This window comes from Sus scrofa, chromosome 1, assembly GCF_000003025.6.
Source record: "Sus scrofa isolate TJ Tabasco breed Duroc chromosome 1, Sscrofa11.1, whole genome shotgun sequence".
Taxonomy (NCBI): Eukaryota; Metazoa; Chordata; class Mammalia; order Artiodactyla; family Suidae; genus Sus; species Sus scrofa.
This window is the reverse complement of record NC_010443.5, coordinates 19,639,946-19,657,648: the sequence shown is the minus strand read 5'-3', so window position 1 is coordinate 19,657,648 and position 17,703 is coordinate 19,639,946. Positions and strand designations below refer to the sequence as shown.

The 17,703-nt window shown below is 36.7% G+C and overlaps 1 protein-coding gene across 6 annotated transcripts in view; it reads right to left on the bottom strand.

Annotated features, from left to right (window-relative positions):
- The window catches only part of SHPRH (SNF2 histone linker PHD RING helicase), an 84,530-nt gene that overhangs the window by 39,796 nt on the left and 27,031 nt on the right, over positions 1–17,703 (bottom strand). For all 6 annotated transcript variants that reach the window (XM_021087080.1, XM_021087086.1, XM_013992509.2 and 3 more), the window contains 5 exons: positions 15,504–15,667; positions 15,116–15,372; positions 13,549–13,670; positions 5,129–5,217; positions 3,377–3,469 (listed from right to left, as the gene is read on the bottom strand). In XM_021087080.1, coding sequence (XP_020942739.1) covers positions 3,377–3,469; positions 5,129–5,217; positions 13,549–13,670; positions 15,116–15,372; positions 15,504–15,667 — 725 coding nt within the window. The remainder of the gene's footprint in view (positions 1–3,376; positions 3,470–5,128; positions 5,218–13,548; positions 13,671–15,115; positions 15,373–15,503; positions 15,668–17,703) is intronic.

The window sequence follows — 17,703 nt, the reverse complement described above, 5'->3', positions numbered from 1 at the left end:
ATTTGCAGAAACATGGATGGACCAAGAGAATATTATACCTAGTGAACAAGTCAGACAGAGAAAGACAATTTATATGATATCACTTATATGGAATCTAAAAAATAATACAAATAAATGTATATGCAAAACAGAAACAGACTCACAAATGTAGGAAAAAAACTTGTGGTTACCAAAGCAGAGAGGGGAGGGGGGAGGTTCAAATTAGGGTTAGGGACTTAACATATTCAAACTACTGTGTATACAACAGATAAGCAACAAGGATATATTATAGAGCAAATGGAATTATAGCCATTATCTTATAACAACTTAAAATGTAGTATAATTTTAAAAATATGGAATCACTATGCTATATGTCTGAAACTAATATAATATTGTAAATAAACTATACTTCAATTAAAAAAAAGAGACTGTCCTTTCCCTATTGTATAATCGTGGTTCCCCTTTTTTAAATTAATTGACCACGTATGGGTGGGTTTACTTCTAGGCTCTCTCTGTTCTGATCCACTGATCTATGTGCCTGCTTTTATGTCAACACTATACAGTTTAGTTTTTGTTTTGTTTTGTTTTGTTTTTTTCTTTTCTAGGGTCACACCTGTGCCATATGGAGGCTCCCAGGCTAGGGAGGTAATAAGAGCTGTAGCCGCTGGCCTACGTCAGAGTCACAGCAATGCCAGATCCAAGACGCATCTGCAACCTACACCACAGCTCACAGCAATGCTGGATCTTTAACCCTCTGAGTGAGGCCAGGGATTGAACTTGCAACCTCATGGTTCCTAGTCGGATTCGTTAACCACTGAGCCATGACGGGAACTCCAACACCATACTGTTTTAACTGCTATAGTTTTACAATATGGTTTTAAACCAGGGCATGATGCTTGTACTTTTGTTCTTCTTTCTCAAGATTGCTTTGGTTATTCATGGTCTTTTCTGGTTTCACACAAATTTTTGGATTGCTTTTTCTATTTCCGTGAAAAATACTATTGGGGATTTTGACAGGGATTGCACTGAACCTGGATTTTGCTTTGGTAGCATGGGAATTTTAACAATAATAATTCTTCCAGATCACCATGAGTGTGATAAATAAAATTTATGTTCTTTAAGCCACCTGGTCTGTGGTATTTTTGTTACGGCAGCCCTAGAAGATTAATATAACAAGGATTTAAAATTTGTTTCCTTTTCAACTTTTCAAGACCAAAAGCATCATATTATTTGCAAGTATTAGAAGTAATGATTTTTTTTTTTTCTTTTTTGGGCCACACTACAGCATTTGGAAATTCCTGGGCTAGGGGCTGAACTGGAGCTGCACCTGGATTTCGGCCTACTCCATAGCCACAGCAATGCCGTATCTGAGCTACATCCATTACGTTGCAGCTTGCAGTCACACCAAATTCTTAACTCACTGAGCAAGGCCAAGGATCAAACCTGCATCCTCATGGATACTCTATTGGGTTCTTAACCCACTAAGCCATGATGGGAACTCTAGTACTGAAAAATTTTATTGTTACAATCCATTAGGAAACTTAGGAAAATTCTTCACTTTCATCCATTTTACTGAAATACTTAACTGAACTTTTGGAACTATTTTATGAATGAATAGAGGGGATCAGAGGCAACATGGGATAGTGGGAGGAAAAGTGGAAAGACTGCTAAGCTGGAAATTCCAATGCTTCCAGTGAGTAGTGGGTAGAGCCATATGAAATTGCCAACACTAAACCATTTTTGACTTACCAATAATGGCAATTTCATTAGGTCAACCAAATAGATACATCTCTTTCAACTAGGCATTTCACTTCTCTAGGCTTCAGTTACTTCATTTGCAAAAGGAGGTGGGTTGAATTAGATTTCTCGGATCTTATCCACTTTGAAATACTGTGGCTTCAAATACCATGAGCATTAGGCAAAGTAATAAAGTCTCCTTGGGAATACATCTACAATAGTATGAACCCTCCTCCTCATGATGCACTTTCCCGCTTCCTGTCTCAACCTTCCATTTTTATTAAAATCCCAGCTATAACTAATTGGTCATTAGTGCTGTCTGCTACTAGGACTGCTTCCCAGAGAGCTTCTTGTCACTGAAGACATTTAAACAGAGTGACTGAATATACATAAGGATTAGATGCTTGGGAATAAAATTTCACTTGAAAATTTCCAACACTTAGACTGCTCTCTAGCATTAAGAATGGGCTTGGAGGAATTCCCGTTGTGGCGCAGTGGTTAACGAATCCGACTAGGAACCATGAGGTTGTGGGTTCGGTCCCTGCCCTTGCTCAGTGGGTTAACGATCCGGCGTTGCCGTGAGCTGTGGTGTAGGTTGCAGACGCGGCTCGGATCCCGCGTTGCTGGGGCTCTGGCGTAGGCCGGTGGCTACAGCTCCGATTGGACCCCTAGCCTGGGAACCTCCATATGCCGCGGGAGTGGCCCAAGAAATAGCAACAACAACAACAACAAAAGACAAAAGACAAAAGACAAAAAAAAAAAAAAAAAAAAAAGAAAAAAAAGAATGGGCTTGGAGTTCCTGTCGTGGCGTGGCAGAAATGAATCCAACTAGGAACCATGAGGTTGTGGGTTCGATCCCTGGCCTTGCTCAATGGGTTAAGGATCCGGCGTTGCCATAGCTGTGGCATAGGCTGGCAGCAACAGCTCTGATTAGACCCCTAGTCTGGGAACCTTATATACCAGGTGCGGCCCTAAAAAAGACCAAAAAAAAAAAAAAAAAAAGAATGGGCTGTATATAATTATATAATATCATTGTTTATCCTATTGATTCAAATAAAAGCTCTGTTTATAGGTTCCAACATATAACAACATATCATACATAACCACTACTCTTGCTTTCAGGTTTGCCATCTCTCTTAGATCTTTAATAAGGCAAAAATCCATGGGGAATTGGAATAACAGGCATATTAATAAGAATTTATAATATCACTCTTTCTCAATGAGAAGGAATATTCATTGCAGAGGGAACCTCTTTGAGAGGACATAAGAAATACCAGTGAAAATCTGAGTTTACTTATTGCCTTAAATAAGATGCAGAAATGTGAAGAAAGTACAAACCTTTTTATTTTTATTACATCTTTTGTCACAAGATCAACAATTACCTCCTTTAAATTGCTGTTTATTTATATCCTATGCTGTTGAATAGCCAAGAGCTATATCTACAATGAGCACTTGTCATATAGCTGTAAGCAGATCATCGGAAAAACAAAAGAGTATGGAGTCACAGTATTCTTTGCCACCCAAAGTCACCAGAGCAGTTTGGAACATCAAAGGTGCAAGAAAACATGGTTACCTTCATATGTCCCAGGACCTATCATTTAGGTGGAGCATGCAGTCTTAAAAAAACTTCTATAGACTGAATGAAAAAAGTAATAATTACCTCTTCCTCAAGCCTGCCATCTCTCAGGGTAGGAGGTATCCCTGGGTGCTTGGCCATCAACAGTTCCATCAAGTTATGTGTAGCATGAAGCCTCTACAAACACACAAAAGGCAACAGTTATGACAGCCAATGCAGTGAACTGTACAGGGAAAATCTACTATTACTAAGGCATACAGAGCACTAATTCCACACTGAAGATGGAACCGCCAAATACTTTTCCTTTAAAACAATTTGAATATTAACTTTCTCAGAGAAAACCAGCTGAGTTTCATGGTAATTATGTTAATTCATAACGACACAAATTTTGAGATAAAAATATAGTCTCATGAAACATGTCTATGTATTTAACAGAGTAGGTAATATAGATAAATTTCTCTTATACATGCATTTGTCTCTATGGGGAAATATGAGTATGCCATGTAAATCTAGTAAAGCAGAAAGGCTGACCGCATAGACGTGATTTCTCTTCTCCTAGGAGATGAATCTGGATGAGCCTATCAATTATACTGTGATAAAAACAAGGATAATGAAATACCTAAGAAAACAGGATCTGGATCTGGATCTCTTGAACTTAAGCACTGAAAAGGGGAGGAACGGGAGGTGAAGATGGTGTAGAATAAAGAAGAAAACGCCATCTTAAATCTCTTTATTAAATATAAGACAGACATCCCACTGTTTGAGGCTCTGTTTGGAGTCAAGGGTTATGAGAAAAAATAGAGTGAAATAGAGTCTGCCTAATTTGAGTCTTTATTTAGGAAGATAGCTAAGGGCTAAAGGATGATTGGGAAAGATCTGATTTGGCGCTAGTGATTGGAGACCATGAAGGGTTACTCTGGCCATGAATTACAGGCCACAGTACAGATCTTTGTAGAGTCAAGTTTTGAAGAGTTATCTCAAATGTCTTAGGTCTTTCTATCACGCCTTCATAGATAATAAAATGGCAGAAACTCAGCTCCTCTCCTCTGTGTGCACTTGTGGGAGAAGACTTCTGTTGCTTTCTGAACAATGTGGTGGAATGGGCTGGGGTGGTGGTGGGGGATACTTATCTCTCTCCATCCCCTTACACATTTTATCCCAACAGAACAGTAGCTAATCTGACTGGAAAGAGCAAGACATTTGGTGGGCCATGCTTTGTCAGTAAGTGGAGTTACTGTGACTCAAAGGCAAGAACCAGGCTGACAGCTTACCCTTCCTTCTTGAACTCAGGCATATTGGACTTACCTGCCCTACTTTTGTTCCCTTTATTCAGGAGCACAATATCTATGTACTTCCTCCTTCTTTCATGAGGTAACACATTTGCTTAAGGACCAGACCTGAAATCCTTATCCACGCATAATAAAAGTAGACTTGTATTTAATTTTCTCTCCTCTCCCCTCGTCCCCATACACTCCTCCTAATACCTGCTGAGGCACAGGTAATCATTAGGTCCCAAGGTCTAGAATCTGAATGGTAAAAAAGAAGCCTCACCTGGGACTCTGAAATACAAATATTTTGAGCTGCTTTTCTAATGTAAGTTACACTTACCTAGTCAGCCATGTAGACAATACTCGCCTGAGCAGACACAACACTAGTGATTCTCAAGCTTTTGTGTATATATAAATCACCTTGGGTACTTAGCAAAAGAACCTGAATTCCAAGCTTCATCCCCAGTAATTATAACTCAGTCCATTTGTTACCCTTTGTCCTCTTAAATAGTCAGAAAAATTATTTTGTAAAAAGCAAATACTTTGAAACTGTTTGGTTTTTACTTACTTGCAGTGAATCAGTTTTGAGTTTTTCCTTGTGTTCCTCAGATGAACGCAACACTTCTCTGTACAGTTCTGCTGCCAAGGCATATTCACCTGAATAATCAAAATATATTTAAAGCATAAGAAAATCATGTACTTAGCCCTCAATGTCATCTAGTCATCTATAATCTAAAAATATCTACTGTAGAACTATAGCAATAATTACAACTCACTAATTTACTTTTTAAGAAAATGAATTTAACTTGATATTTAATATTTGATTGCCTTAGTGAAAAAGCTGATGATAGCACATTTTTTTTGGGGGGGTGGTTAATTCCACAGAATAGAACACCAATCATATACAATGTTTCAAAATTATATTGTAAAACAAACTCTGGATTAACTTTTTTAACTTAAATGGTTTTCTTCTTGCTGAAGTTAATTAAATAACTACCAAGCAGTAGTCATTAGGATGTTTGAAATCAGGACAAATTTGGGATACTTATGTGCATTCATAAATAACATTCAAAACACTATGACAACCTATATATAATTCTCAACACTCTTCCTGATAGATATTGTTCTAGTTGGTATCAGGCCAGAATTATTTACAGTTAAAAAACTACATTTCAAAAACATAGGAATTCTATTTGTGGTCACAGAAATCATAATTAGTCTGAAATTTATGGGGTACTTTTTATACATAATTAGCAGCTCATTCAGATAAAGTAATTCAAAAAGTATCCATTAAAGCCCAGATTGGCAAACTATGGTCCATGGGTCTTTTTGGACTCTGCATTTTTATAAGGTCCAGAAGCCGAAAATAGTTTAGATTTTTAAAAGCTGAAAAACATTAAAAGAATAAATTTTGTGAAATGTGAAAATTACATGAAATTAAATTTCAGGGTCCATCGATAAAGCTGTACTGGAAACTCAGCCATGCTGACTTACTATGTACTATCTGCGGCTGCTTTTGTATGACAATAGAAGAGCTTAGTAGCTGCCACACAGATGTTACAGCTCACAAAGCCTAAAATATGTATTAGCAGTTTTTTAGAAAAAGTTTGACGAGATTTTATGAAGGAGAGATGAAACATTTTTATTGGCTTAAATAATGGAAACTCTCTTATTTGCTGCCTGGGGAAAAACTCAAAACTGGTCATTTATATATACAATTAAAACTGAAATTTGGGAGTTCCCGTCATGGCGCAGTGGTTAACGAATCTGACTAGGAACCATGAGGTTGCGGGTTCCATCCCTGGCCTTGCTCAGTGGGTTAACGATCCGGCGTTGCCGTGAGCTGTGGTGTAGGTTGCCGATGCGGCTCGGATCCAGCGTTGCTGTGGCTCTGGCGCAGGCTGGTGGCTACAGCTCTGATTCGACCCCTAGCCTGGGAACCTCCATATGCCATGGGAGCGGCCCAAGAAAATGGCAAAAAGACAAAAAAAACCCCCCAAAAAACCAAAAAAACCCTGAAATCTAACCATGGCAAAATCATGTAACACACACAAAAAAAGGTATAGATATGCTCTAGTTTCCATCTGCTGAGAAAAAAAAAAGCTTTTTTCCTGATCATCACACACACTTGCATTTTTTAAAAACTTTAAACTTGTTTTATTCATATTGTGGATTTAGAACTTAGTTCATAAGAATAATGAGGTTTCCACATATGCACCTTTGTAACTTTTGTTGTTGGTTCTTTCTCGTTAAAGCTGGCTTTATATACATGTATGTTTTACTGTGGATAAACATACATAAAAATTTACCATTTTAACCATTTTTAAAAGCATACAGTTTAGCAGCATTAAGTACATTAATATTATTGTGCAAAACATTTGCTTTTATATCACATATCTAGTTGTACCAGTTATCTAACATGAAGCTTTCTTTCCACACATTTTCACAGTATGTTACAGCTGTCCAACTTCTATTCACTTTAATAAAGGAGAAGATTATTTTCACAATAATAAAGTTGTATGATAATGCAGGGGTAACACTCAATCATCCTCACACAATGAGCTCTCTTTTTTTAGCTCTGAAGATTCCTGTAAAGCTTTTGAAAAGACATATGGATTCTATTAATATTTATACCATCATTTCTGCAGAACAATTTATTTTATAACTCTCTTCTCATAATTACTATACCTTTTAAAGAAAGTACAATGACTAGACTATAATAAAAGCAGTTCAAACTGAACTATATTCAATAATACCTTTTTTAAAAAAATGCTTAATAAAAAAGGACATGTTTTCTGGGGAAGACACAAGAATATGCGTATTTCAATAACCTATACAAGTTTAAGCCAAATTTGGAAATACCCATTCTCTGCCACTTGATGGCACTAATATTTCCAGGTAAACAAACCATACTGGTTTGATATTGCCAAGATAATTTTCTTCAAAAAAAACATGTGTAGAAAGGAAAAATGCATTATGAAGTGATCAGGAGAAAAGCTTTCTCTCTCAGGAGGCTGAACCTACAACATCTCTATACCTAAAAAAAAAGTCCATGTACATACTGTACAAAATTGAAATAATATCCTGTCTTTAATACCATAATCAGTGAAGACCTTAGAATAGGCATTGTATATTATATATATGTGTGTGTTTGCATACAATACAAACAAATCCTTTTAGAATTTGATACTAATTTTAGATTTCTTTTAGAAGTCGAATTTTCACTATTTCATTTCTGTATTACAAAAGTTTAAACTACAGAAGTTAGGAGTTCCCATTGTGGCACAACAGAAATGAATCTGACTAGGAACCATGAGGTTGCGGGTTCAATTCCTGGCCTTGCTCAGTGGGTTAAGGATCTAGCGTTGCTGTGAGCTGTGGCTTAGGTAGCAGACGTGGCTTGGATCTGGTATTGCTGTGGCTCTGGTGTAGGCCAGTGGCTATAGCTCCGATCAGACCTCTAGACTGGGAACCTCCATATGTCGTGGATACGGCCCTGAAAAGACAAAAGACAAAAAAAAAAAAAAAAAAAATAGATTACAAAGTTAAATAGGTAATGTTATTTTAAAAATGTGTATTGTTTAACATACTACGAGTTAAACGATGGAAACCACAGGCAGTTCAAGCAGTTCGTCCATCACAATAAAGCTTATAATTACAATTAAATGAAGAATAGACATATCATGTAGTAATGGCCTTTCTAATAGGAATTTCTCTTAACAATTAGCAATAGCTTCCAACCACAGACAAATAACTACAGTGGGGATGCACTGGAAACTATCAGAAATGCATCTCCTGTTACACCACAGGATGGTATTTTGCCACACAGGAGCCCACTACATGCTGATCTTGTGAGAGTGCAACAGTGCTTGGAAATGATCAGAAAAATAAGCTTTTTTCCCAATTCCCATTTTATGCATAACTTCGCAGCAGGGTAAAAGAGACAACAAATCTGAAAAGGAGACTAGAAAAAAAGGCCAAGAAATTCATATACTGTCTAAGCTTCTGAGTCTTAACACAGAATAAAATGAGGAATGTAGTTTTAGAATCAAAATGGGAAATCAGAAATTTATTTTTATTATTGTAACCATCTGCAAGTAACATATTACTTCACTTTACAAATGTTTGAGGATGAGTTTCAACCTATCATAGACAGTATAATACTGAAATATACAAACACCTATTTGATAAAGAAGCAGATATAATGTAACAAAAATTAAATATTTGATTTGAAATAAAAAGATCTAAGGCAAATTCTGTCACTTAATTAGCTATAATCCTGAGAAAGCAACTAAGCCTTCTGAACTTATTTTCTCACATAACATAGGGATGGTAATATCTCAATTATTGGTAATTATGAGGATGAAACAAAATACATATGAAAGTGCTAAGTGGAGTTCCTGTGATGGCTCAGTGGAAACGAATCTGTTATCCATGACAATGCAGGTTCGATCCCTGGCCTGGATCAGTGGGTTAAGGATCCGGTGTTGCGGTGAGCTGTGGTATAGGTCACAGACATGGTTTGGATCTGGCGTTGCTGTGACCATGGTGTAGGCCAGCAGCTACAGCTGCGACTCAACCCCTAGCCTGGGAACCTCCATATGCCACAGGTATGACCTTAAAAAGACCAAAAAAAAAAGCAGAAAGTGTTATGCATAATATAAAATGTTTATAGAAAAATGATCATTTCTCAGTTATGAGGCTAGATTTTAATGACCTGACAACATTTAAAATAGTATATGCATTATTCATGTATTTTTAAGACTAAGACACATATCTATAATCTGTGATCATCACAAATATTCCTTGCAATTAATATGAGGTTGCGAGAAGCTAGTAATATATATGATACATAATTTTACAGTTTTTGCCTAAATATTTCCAGATTGAAAAAAGGAAAGTGCAGTGCTTTAAAAAATATTTTCTATTAAAAGTTGCCTTACTTAGTCTTTCACTATGGGTTGTAAAGCACAGATCATTTTAGATTTTAGACTGACGCCTAGAATACTACAGTCACAGGCACACTTACAAATTGAGATGGCAATGATGACGATGGTGACTATTAATACAAACACGTAAACACTGATAGCTAAACAGAGGACTTCCTAGGGATGTTCTACAGGGAACATTTGCTCAAAAAGCTGTGTGTGCTATTTTTGAACAACTTTTCAGAAATATGTAATATATGTCTTTTGCTCTTATTATTTGCTCTTAGTTACTGATGATAACATTTGCATTGTGAACAGAGTGAAAAGTAAAAATCTGAGATCACTTTATATTCTTATAATCAAAAACATCATTCTTTCTCTGTATATTTCTACAAAGTTTTCACTGTGCGTCTACACTTCACATTAAGAGTAATAAGTCAAGAGAGGCGAAGTATGTGGTATTGTCTAATTTTACTAATAAGGAAACAAATCCAGAAACCTCGATTAATATACTCAAGGTCACAGGGCTACAACCAGAGCATACAGGAAGCCTCACCTTTTTAGCTATTGTCTACAGCTCTTCTACTCAGCTTCTGTGAGACTTTCTACTCTACCCAAGTATCCAGGACAATAAGAGACTTTCTAATTCTGGTTTTGTTATGCTGAAGAACAAACAACCAAAGAAGGGCCACCATTGCCTTGTATTCTACCAAAGCATATATTTTTCTGGGCAAGTGATTTATTTAAGATCTTGCTACCTGGTAAATAAGAAAAACTATAAATTTTCTCCATGACTGTGTACCCAAGTAGACTAATTGATTAGTAGTCTTTATGGAAAGGGTGAAGGAACTGGAATTTATCATGAAATGCCTTTCTAGCCCTAACACCATGAGCTAACTACACAGACTGTGAGAAATGTAGAAATAAGGATGCATTTGAACATTTTAAATTACCAAAGTGCTTAAAATGGTAACTTATTTCACCATTATGAAATACTTACATAATGTCAAGGACTATATTCAACTCAGTCTTAGAAAGACTAAAGTCAAATTATCTAAACCAAAGCTATTTAAAAGGTTTAAAAGTAGCTTTATAGGAGTTCCCGTCATGGCGCAGTGGTTAATGAATCCAACTAGGAACCACGAGGTTGCGGGTTTGGTCCCTGGCCTTGCTCAGTGGGTTAAGGATCTGGCATTGCCGTGAGCTGCGGTGTGGGTTGCAGACTCGGCTCGGATCTGGCGTTGCTGTGGCTGTGGCATAGGCCGGAGGCTACAGCTCCGACTGGACCCCTAACCTGGGAACCTCCATATGCTGAAGGTGCGGCCCTAGAAAAGACAAAAAGACAAAAAGACAAAAAAAAAAGAAAAAGTAGCTTTATAAAAAGGTACACTTACATCGGCAATTTCCTCATTATTATAAGAGAACTCTCAAGAGTTACTAAAGTATAAAAGCTACAAAACTATATGCTCTCTTATTACATTACAAATGTAATAGTAAATTGAAGTTGTTGAAAAGAGCACTTAGTGATTTATTGACATTTAAAAAAAAATTAATGCTTAAGATAGCCAGAAAAGTTATCTATCATGAAAAAGTCTAGAATAGCATCATGCAAAGAATGAATGATTTCTGCAAAGAATGAAAGGTAGAAGCACTGAATTAATTCCAAGTTTACTATAAAAGTACATTGAGATAATGGAAATGAAGCTATTAAGTAAATGAAGTAATAGAAAGCTAACTACGATTTTATGTTCTTATCAGAGTGTCTGAAGAACTCCCAGTTGTTTCCACATCCTCACCTGCATGTGATTTGTTTAATTAATTTAAGCCATTCCAATGAGAGCATAGTGGTATCCTTGTTTAAATTATGCATATACCTAATGACTAATGATGCTGAATATCTATCTTTTCATGTGTTTTCTGTTATCTCTACATATTTATTGAAGTCTGTTCAAATAATTTAATTATTTTCATTAGGTTGTCTTTTTTTAGGGCCACCCCTGTGGCATATGGAGGTTCCCAGGCTAGGGGTCTAATCGGAGCTGTAGCCACAGCCATGCCAGAACCAAGCTGCATCTGTGACCTACACCACAGCTCACGGCAACGCCAGATCCTTAACCTACTGAGCAAGGCCAGGGACCAAACCCTGAGCAAGGCCAGGGATCGAACCTGCAACCTCACGGTTCCTAGTTGGATTCCTTTCCACTGCACCATGATGGGAACTCCTTATTGTTTTTTAATAATTCTTTTTATATTCTGCATATAAGTCTGTTCTCAGATAGTGATTTGCAAATATTTTCTCTATTCAATCTTTTTTACTCTCTTGAGAATGCCTTTTAAAGAGAAGAGGTCATTAATTTTGATGAAGTCAAATTTATCAGTTTTTTTTTTTTCTTTCATGAATTTTCCTTTTGGTGTCATATCTAAGAAATATTAGCTTAATCTCGAATAACAAATATTTTAATTTTACCCTTTGTTTTCTCCTAGAAGTTTTATAGTTTTAATTTCAGTTTAATATCCTTTTATTTTGAATTTTTTATATAGTACAAGGTTGAAGTTTAATTTTTTGAATATGGATAATTGTTCCAGCGCCATTTCCTAAAAAAACACTAACTTTTCTCCACTAAAATGTCTTTGCAGATTTGTAAACTGAACATAAATAAGACTAGTGCTGAACTCTATTCTGTTCCATTGATCTACTTGCCTATCTTTATGCCAGTATTACACTGTCTTGATTACTGTACTTTTAAAATAAATTTTAATTCAAGCAGTGTAAACCTTTCAACTGTTTTGTTTTTTTCAAAACTTGTTTTCATTATTCTAGGTGAATTTTATTGATTTTTTTTTTACAGACATACCTGTGGCATATGGAAATTCCCGGCTAGGAGTTGAATCAGAGCTGCAGCTGCTGCCTATGCAACAGCCATGGCAACATTGGATCCAAACCACATCTGTCACCTATACCTCAGCTTGCAGCAACACTGGATCCTTACCCCACTGAGCGAGGCTAGGGAGCAAACCTGCCTACTCACAGAGACAATGTTGGGTTCTTAATCCACTGAGCCACAATGGGATTCACCTCTAGGTGAATTTTAGAATCAACTTGTCAACTTCTATAAAACAGCCTGCTAAACTTTTTGATTGGAAAATTCTGATTGCATTCACTCTGGCTGTCAATCTGGGATGAATGAACATCTTACTGATATTAAGTATTCTGGTCCATGAACATGGTATATAATTAGGTGTTTTTTAATTTTTCTCATCAATGTCTATACTTTTCAATGCTTTTGTGATTTTTTGTACGAGCTTTGTATGTCTTTTTTTCAAGTTGATGCCTAAGTATTTAATACTTTTGATATTACTATGAATGGTACTGCTATAATTTCTTATTGTTCATTCCTAGCATGTAAGAATAAAATGAACTTGTATATATTCACCTTGTCTCATGCAATCTTACAAAACTCATATATTCCTTCCAGAAGTTTTCCTACATAGACAATCACATTGCAGCAAATAAACATAGTTTCTTTCTTATCCTATTCAATCTGATTAACTGTCTTCCTTTGTTAAGAATTTTAGGTCCAAAAGATCAGAGAACACTTAACTGTACTATTTTTAGTACCCAGATCATACCTAGCACATAGCAGACATTCTAATATTTGCCGAGAGAATGAATTTACAAACAATATTACTTTCTAAATCAATGACCAATATTCATTTGAATGTGTCAAAGTTTAACCATTCCACTATTTCCAGGCATTTGGTTGTTTCATTTGTTCACTATTACAGACTAAAATCAATAATGTTTAGCTTAATCTTTGTTCACATTCTAATTTCCCTTAAAAAAACTTCTAAAATTGGAATTGTTTGGTGAAAGCATATGTAAACTTTGAAGCTTTCTGAAATGTTCTGTATAACTGCTCTCCATTAAATTGAACCTATTTAAATTATGATCAGTACTGTGTGAAAGTGTCTTTCTTGGGAGACTTTGGTCTCTACTATAACAAACTTTTCCTGTTAAGCATTTAGAAGAATCAGAGATAACAAAGCAATCACCTTCTACCTTTAATGATGTGGATGCCTGCTAAGCCATTGAGAGCACAAACTAGTTGCCGATGTGCTTCTTCACACTCAGTTCCACATTTTTTCTGCAGAGATGTCAGCAGTTCTTCCATGGTCATAGTGCTAGAAAAAAGGGCAAATTGTTCAGAACTAGAAAGAAAATCCTAAAGGAGAGTATTATATTACATAAGATCAAGAGTACCAGACTTTTATCAAATCTTAGTAATATCTTCAGCATCTTTCTGTTTAACTCCATTTTTAGCTTAATTACCTCTTACTATTCTAATAAGCATTTTTCTGATCCCATCATCCTTTAACTCTTTCCCATTTCAGTCAATGGAGATTAGAACTAAAAAAAAAAAATCTTCCCAAAGTACAAAGTAAGTAATATATTTGTTGTGAGCCACACAGGAAGTCCATAAAGTAATATATTTGAAGTAGTATAGGTGTGAGAATATAAGACCGAGTCTTTTTTTTTTTTTTTTTTTTTTTTTTTTTTGGTCTTTTTGCCATTTCTAGGGCCGCTTTCCTCGGCATATGGAGGTTCCCAGGCTAGGGATCTAATCAGAGCTGTAGCTGCTGGCCTACACCACAGCCACAGCAATGCTGGATCTGAGCCACGTCTGCCAACTATACCACAGCTCATGGCAATGTTGGATCCTTAACCCACTGAGCAAGTCCAGGGAACGAACCCACAACCGCATGGTTCCTAGTCGGATTCGTTAACCACTGCGCCATGACGGGAACTCCAAGACTGAGTCTGAATTCCGTCATTAAACTTAACCTCTAGAAGCCTGATTTTTTTAATCTATAAAAAAATGAAGACTCTCCAAGGAGTAGATCAAATGCCATTTCCACCAGAAGGCTGCCTAATATTAACTACTTTGTACAGAAATTATTGCCATATTCTGATTGTCCACAACAATTCATACATACCTTTTGTGAAATGCATAGTTTGCCTTATATTACAGAGATCTATAATTGTTATCACCTCCTTCATTTGTCCATAAACTACTTAAAGGCAAGGACAAAGTCAAATTCCTCTTTATACTTACAGCATCTGAAATGGTATCTTTTTAATATCAAAGGCTAAAAAAAGGCCAGTTCTTGAGTCTTACTCTGATGAACAAAACAATTTTCTGGAATAATAGAGTATTGTGGGCAAAAATGCCTTAATGCATTAGAAAGGAATAATCAAAGAGTGTAGTTGGCACAATTATAAAGAAAATATTTAATGATAATCTAGTTCATCTAATTATCTGATGTGGGAACCAGAAAATATAATAAGACAAAACTCTTTCATACTTGGAGTGCAGCAGAAAAAAAAACAAACAAAACGAACAAGTTAAAAAAAATGTTCAAAACCATGGAAATAATTTTGATGATGTGATTCTTTCACAAATAAGGGTTCTGTATCAAAAAAAAAAAAAAACCTTCTACACTGCTAAAAATAGCTGAAAACAGTTATGAGACCCTGAATGAAACTGTGGGCAAGGAAGCTAATTGCTTAAATACTGCCTATTATTACTCTATTTTTAATTGCAGTATAAGGAATTTTAAAATAAAACCTTTTTTGGAGTGGCAAGAACTCCCCTCGAACAGCCTGTGGGTGGCAGCAGGCCTGCCTGAGCCTCAGCAATGGATACAGGATGGAGGTGACAGTCCTTCTGTCCAGGCTGCTGAGCTTGAGAGCCCAGTCAGAAATCTTTCTGAGTTTTACTACTGCATCCTGGCAGCATACTTCATGTTGACGGTGATAGAAATGTCTTTCCACTGGAGAAAAGTGGAGCCAGTGGATTTCTTCTGTCTGGGGGGGTATCTGGATCTGTACAGAGGAGAAAAAAAAAAAAAAATGACTGTACCTGGAAATTTAACTTTCCATCCCAACTCTGCTTCTTCTTTTATTTTTTTTTTTTCCTCTAATACCCTTAATCAATAAAAACTTATCCTACTGACTTGGTCAATCACATCTTTCTTTGCAGACCTCCACAGTATCTTGGCAATAAAGCTGTAGAGGGGCTGAGGATTCTTCTTGCAGTAAGGACGATAGAGAAGTCGAACCCACCAGTGTTTGACACAGTAAGGTTCAATACCAAGAAAGACCACTAACCCAAAAAGATCTGAAAAGAAAGAAAAAAGCATGTTGAGAATACAGATGGTCCCCGACTTACGGTGGTTTGACTTAAATTTTTTTGACTTTACCATGGTGCAAAAAAGATATTCAATGGAAACCGTACTTCAAATTTGAATTTTGATCTTTTCTCAGGCTAGTGATATGTGATACCGGACTCTGTGATGCTGAGCAGTGAACGAGAGCTTCCAGTCAGCCACTCAATGACGAGGGGAAACAAACAATATGCTTATACTCTGTACTCATACAACTATTCTGTTTCTCACTTTTAGTAGAGTACTCAAAATAAAAATCACATAAGATATTCAACACTACTAAAAATAGGCTTTTGTCCTTTATATTTTCTGCTTCCTCTACCATAGAGAATTTTCCTCTCGCTCTTCACCCAGCTTATATGGTGTTTTAGATCTTGATTCAGCTGTCACTTCCTTCTGAATCCCTATTATGTGACATCACAGAACCAGACATCATTTTTTGAAATCTTACAGTTAAAATTTTATGTTTATTGCATACATGGAAGTTATCTTGATTGCAATCTTATATGTGTTTAAGTGTTTAATAAACATATCTTGTCTTCTAAACTGTAAGCTCCGCAATGTCAGGGACTTTATTTTTTGCTCACTATTATAACTCACAAAGAAAAAATAGCTGGAGTTCCCATTGTGGCTCAGTAGTTAACGAATCCGACTAGGAACCATGAGATTGTAGGTTCGATCCCCGGCCTCATTCACAGGGTTAAGGATCTGGCGCTGCTGTGAGCTGTGGTGTAGGTCGAAGACGCGGCTTGGATCTGGCATTGCTGTGGCTCTGGTGAAGGCTTGGCGGCTACAGCTCTGATTAGACCCCTAGCCTGGGAACTTCCATATGCCGCAGGTTCGGCCTAGAAAAGACAAAAGAGAAAAAATAAGCCAATAAACACATTACAAAGTACTTAAATTATTTAAAGTTGACACGTACAAAGAAACTAAATTAAATGAATGCATAAGTAGAAAATAAAAACAAAAGCAGTGGAAGCAGTTACCATTTATGAATATTTAATAACTCCCAGGTACTATGCTAAATGCTTTGCACATTTTATTACAGTTAACTTTAAAATATCTCATTTCGGGAGTTCCCGTCGTGGCGCAGTGGTTAACGAATCTGACTAGGAACCATGAGGTTGTGGGTTCGGTCCCTGCCCTTGCTCAGTGGGTTAACGATCCGGCGTTGCCCTGAGCTGTGGTGTAGGTTGCAGACGCGGCTCGGATCCCGCGTTGCTGTGGCTCTGGCGTAGGCCGGTGGCTACAGCTCCGATTCAACCCCTAGCCTGGGAACCTCCATATGCCGCGGGAGCGGCCCAAGAAATAGCAACAACAACGAAAAGACAAAAAAATAAAAAATAAAAATAAAAATAAAATATCTCATTTCATAATACAAAAAATAGGGATTTGAATTATTAAGTAATTTGTTTATGGATATACAACTAAGAGTCAGGATGTGAACCCAGGTTCATCTATTTCCCAAAGCCAATTCACTGTATACCAATATAAACAAGTGTATTATATTGACATGGGGTATGGAGGATGAAAGGAAAGGGTGATGTCCTTGCTTAGTTGACTCTCTAAGTAGACTGACGTGATTCAGCCTGCCTGGAAGGACATACTAAAAGCCTGACAAATTATGTTAAGAAAACAGCCTAGTCTCATTTCCTTATTCACTATATGGCCAACCTGTTATTTACCAGATCTCTTGGTTGTTGCTAATTAATAAATCATCAAATCTGATTTATCTCTGTCAGTCTAGCACAGTGAATCTCAACTGAGGTGGAGGTGGGGGGGTATGATTTTGCCCACAGGGGCATTTGGCAATGTCTGGAGACATTTGTGCATGTCAAAACTGAGGAATGCTATTGGCATCTAGACAGTAAAAGCTCAATATCCAAAACGACCAGGACAGCTACCAATAAGAATGAATTATCTGACCTTAAACACCAATGGAGCTAAGGCTGAGAAACCCTAGTCTAACACAAAAAGAAAACAAAGGAAA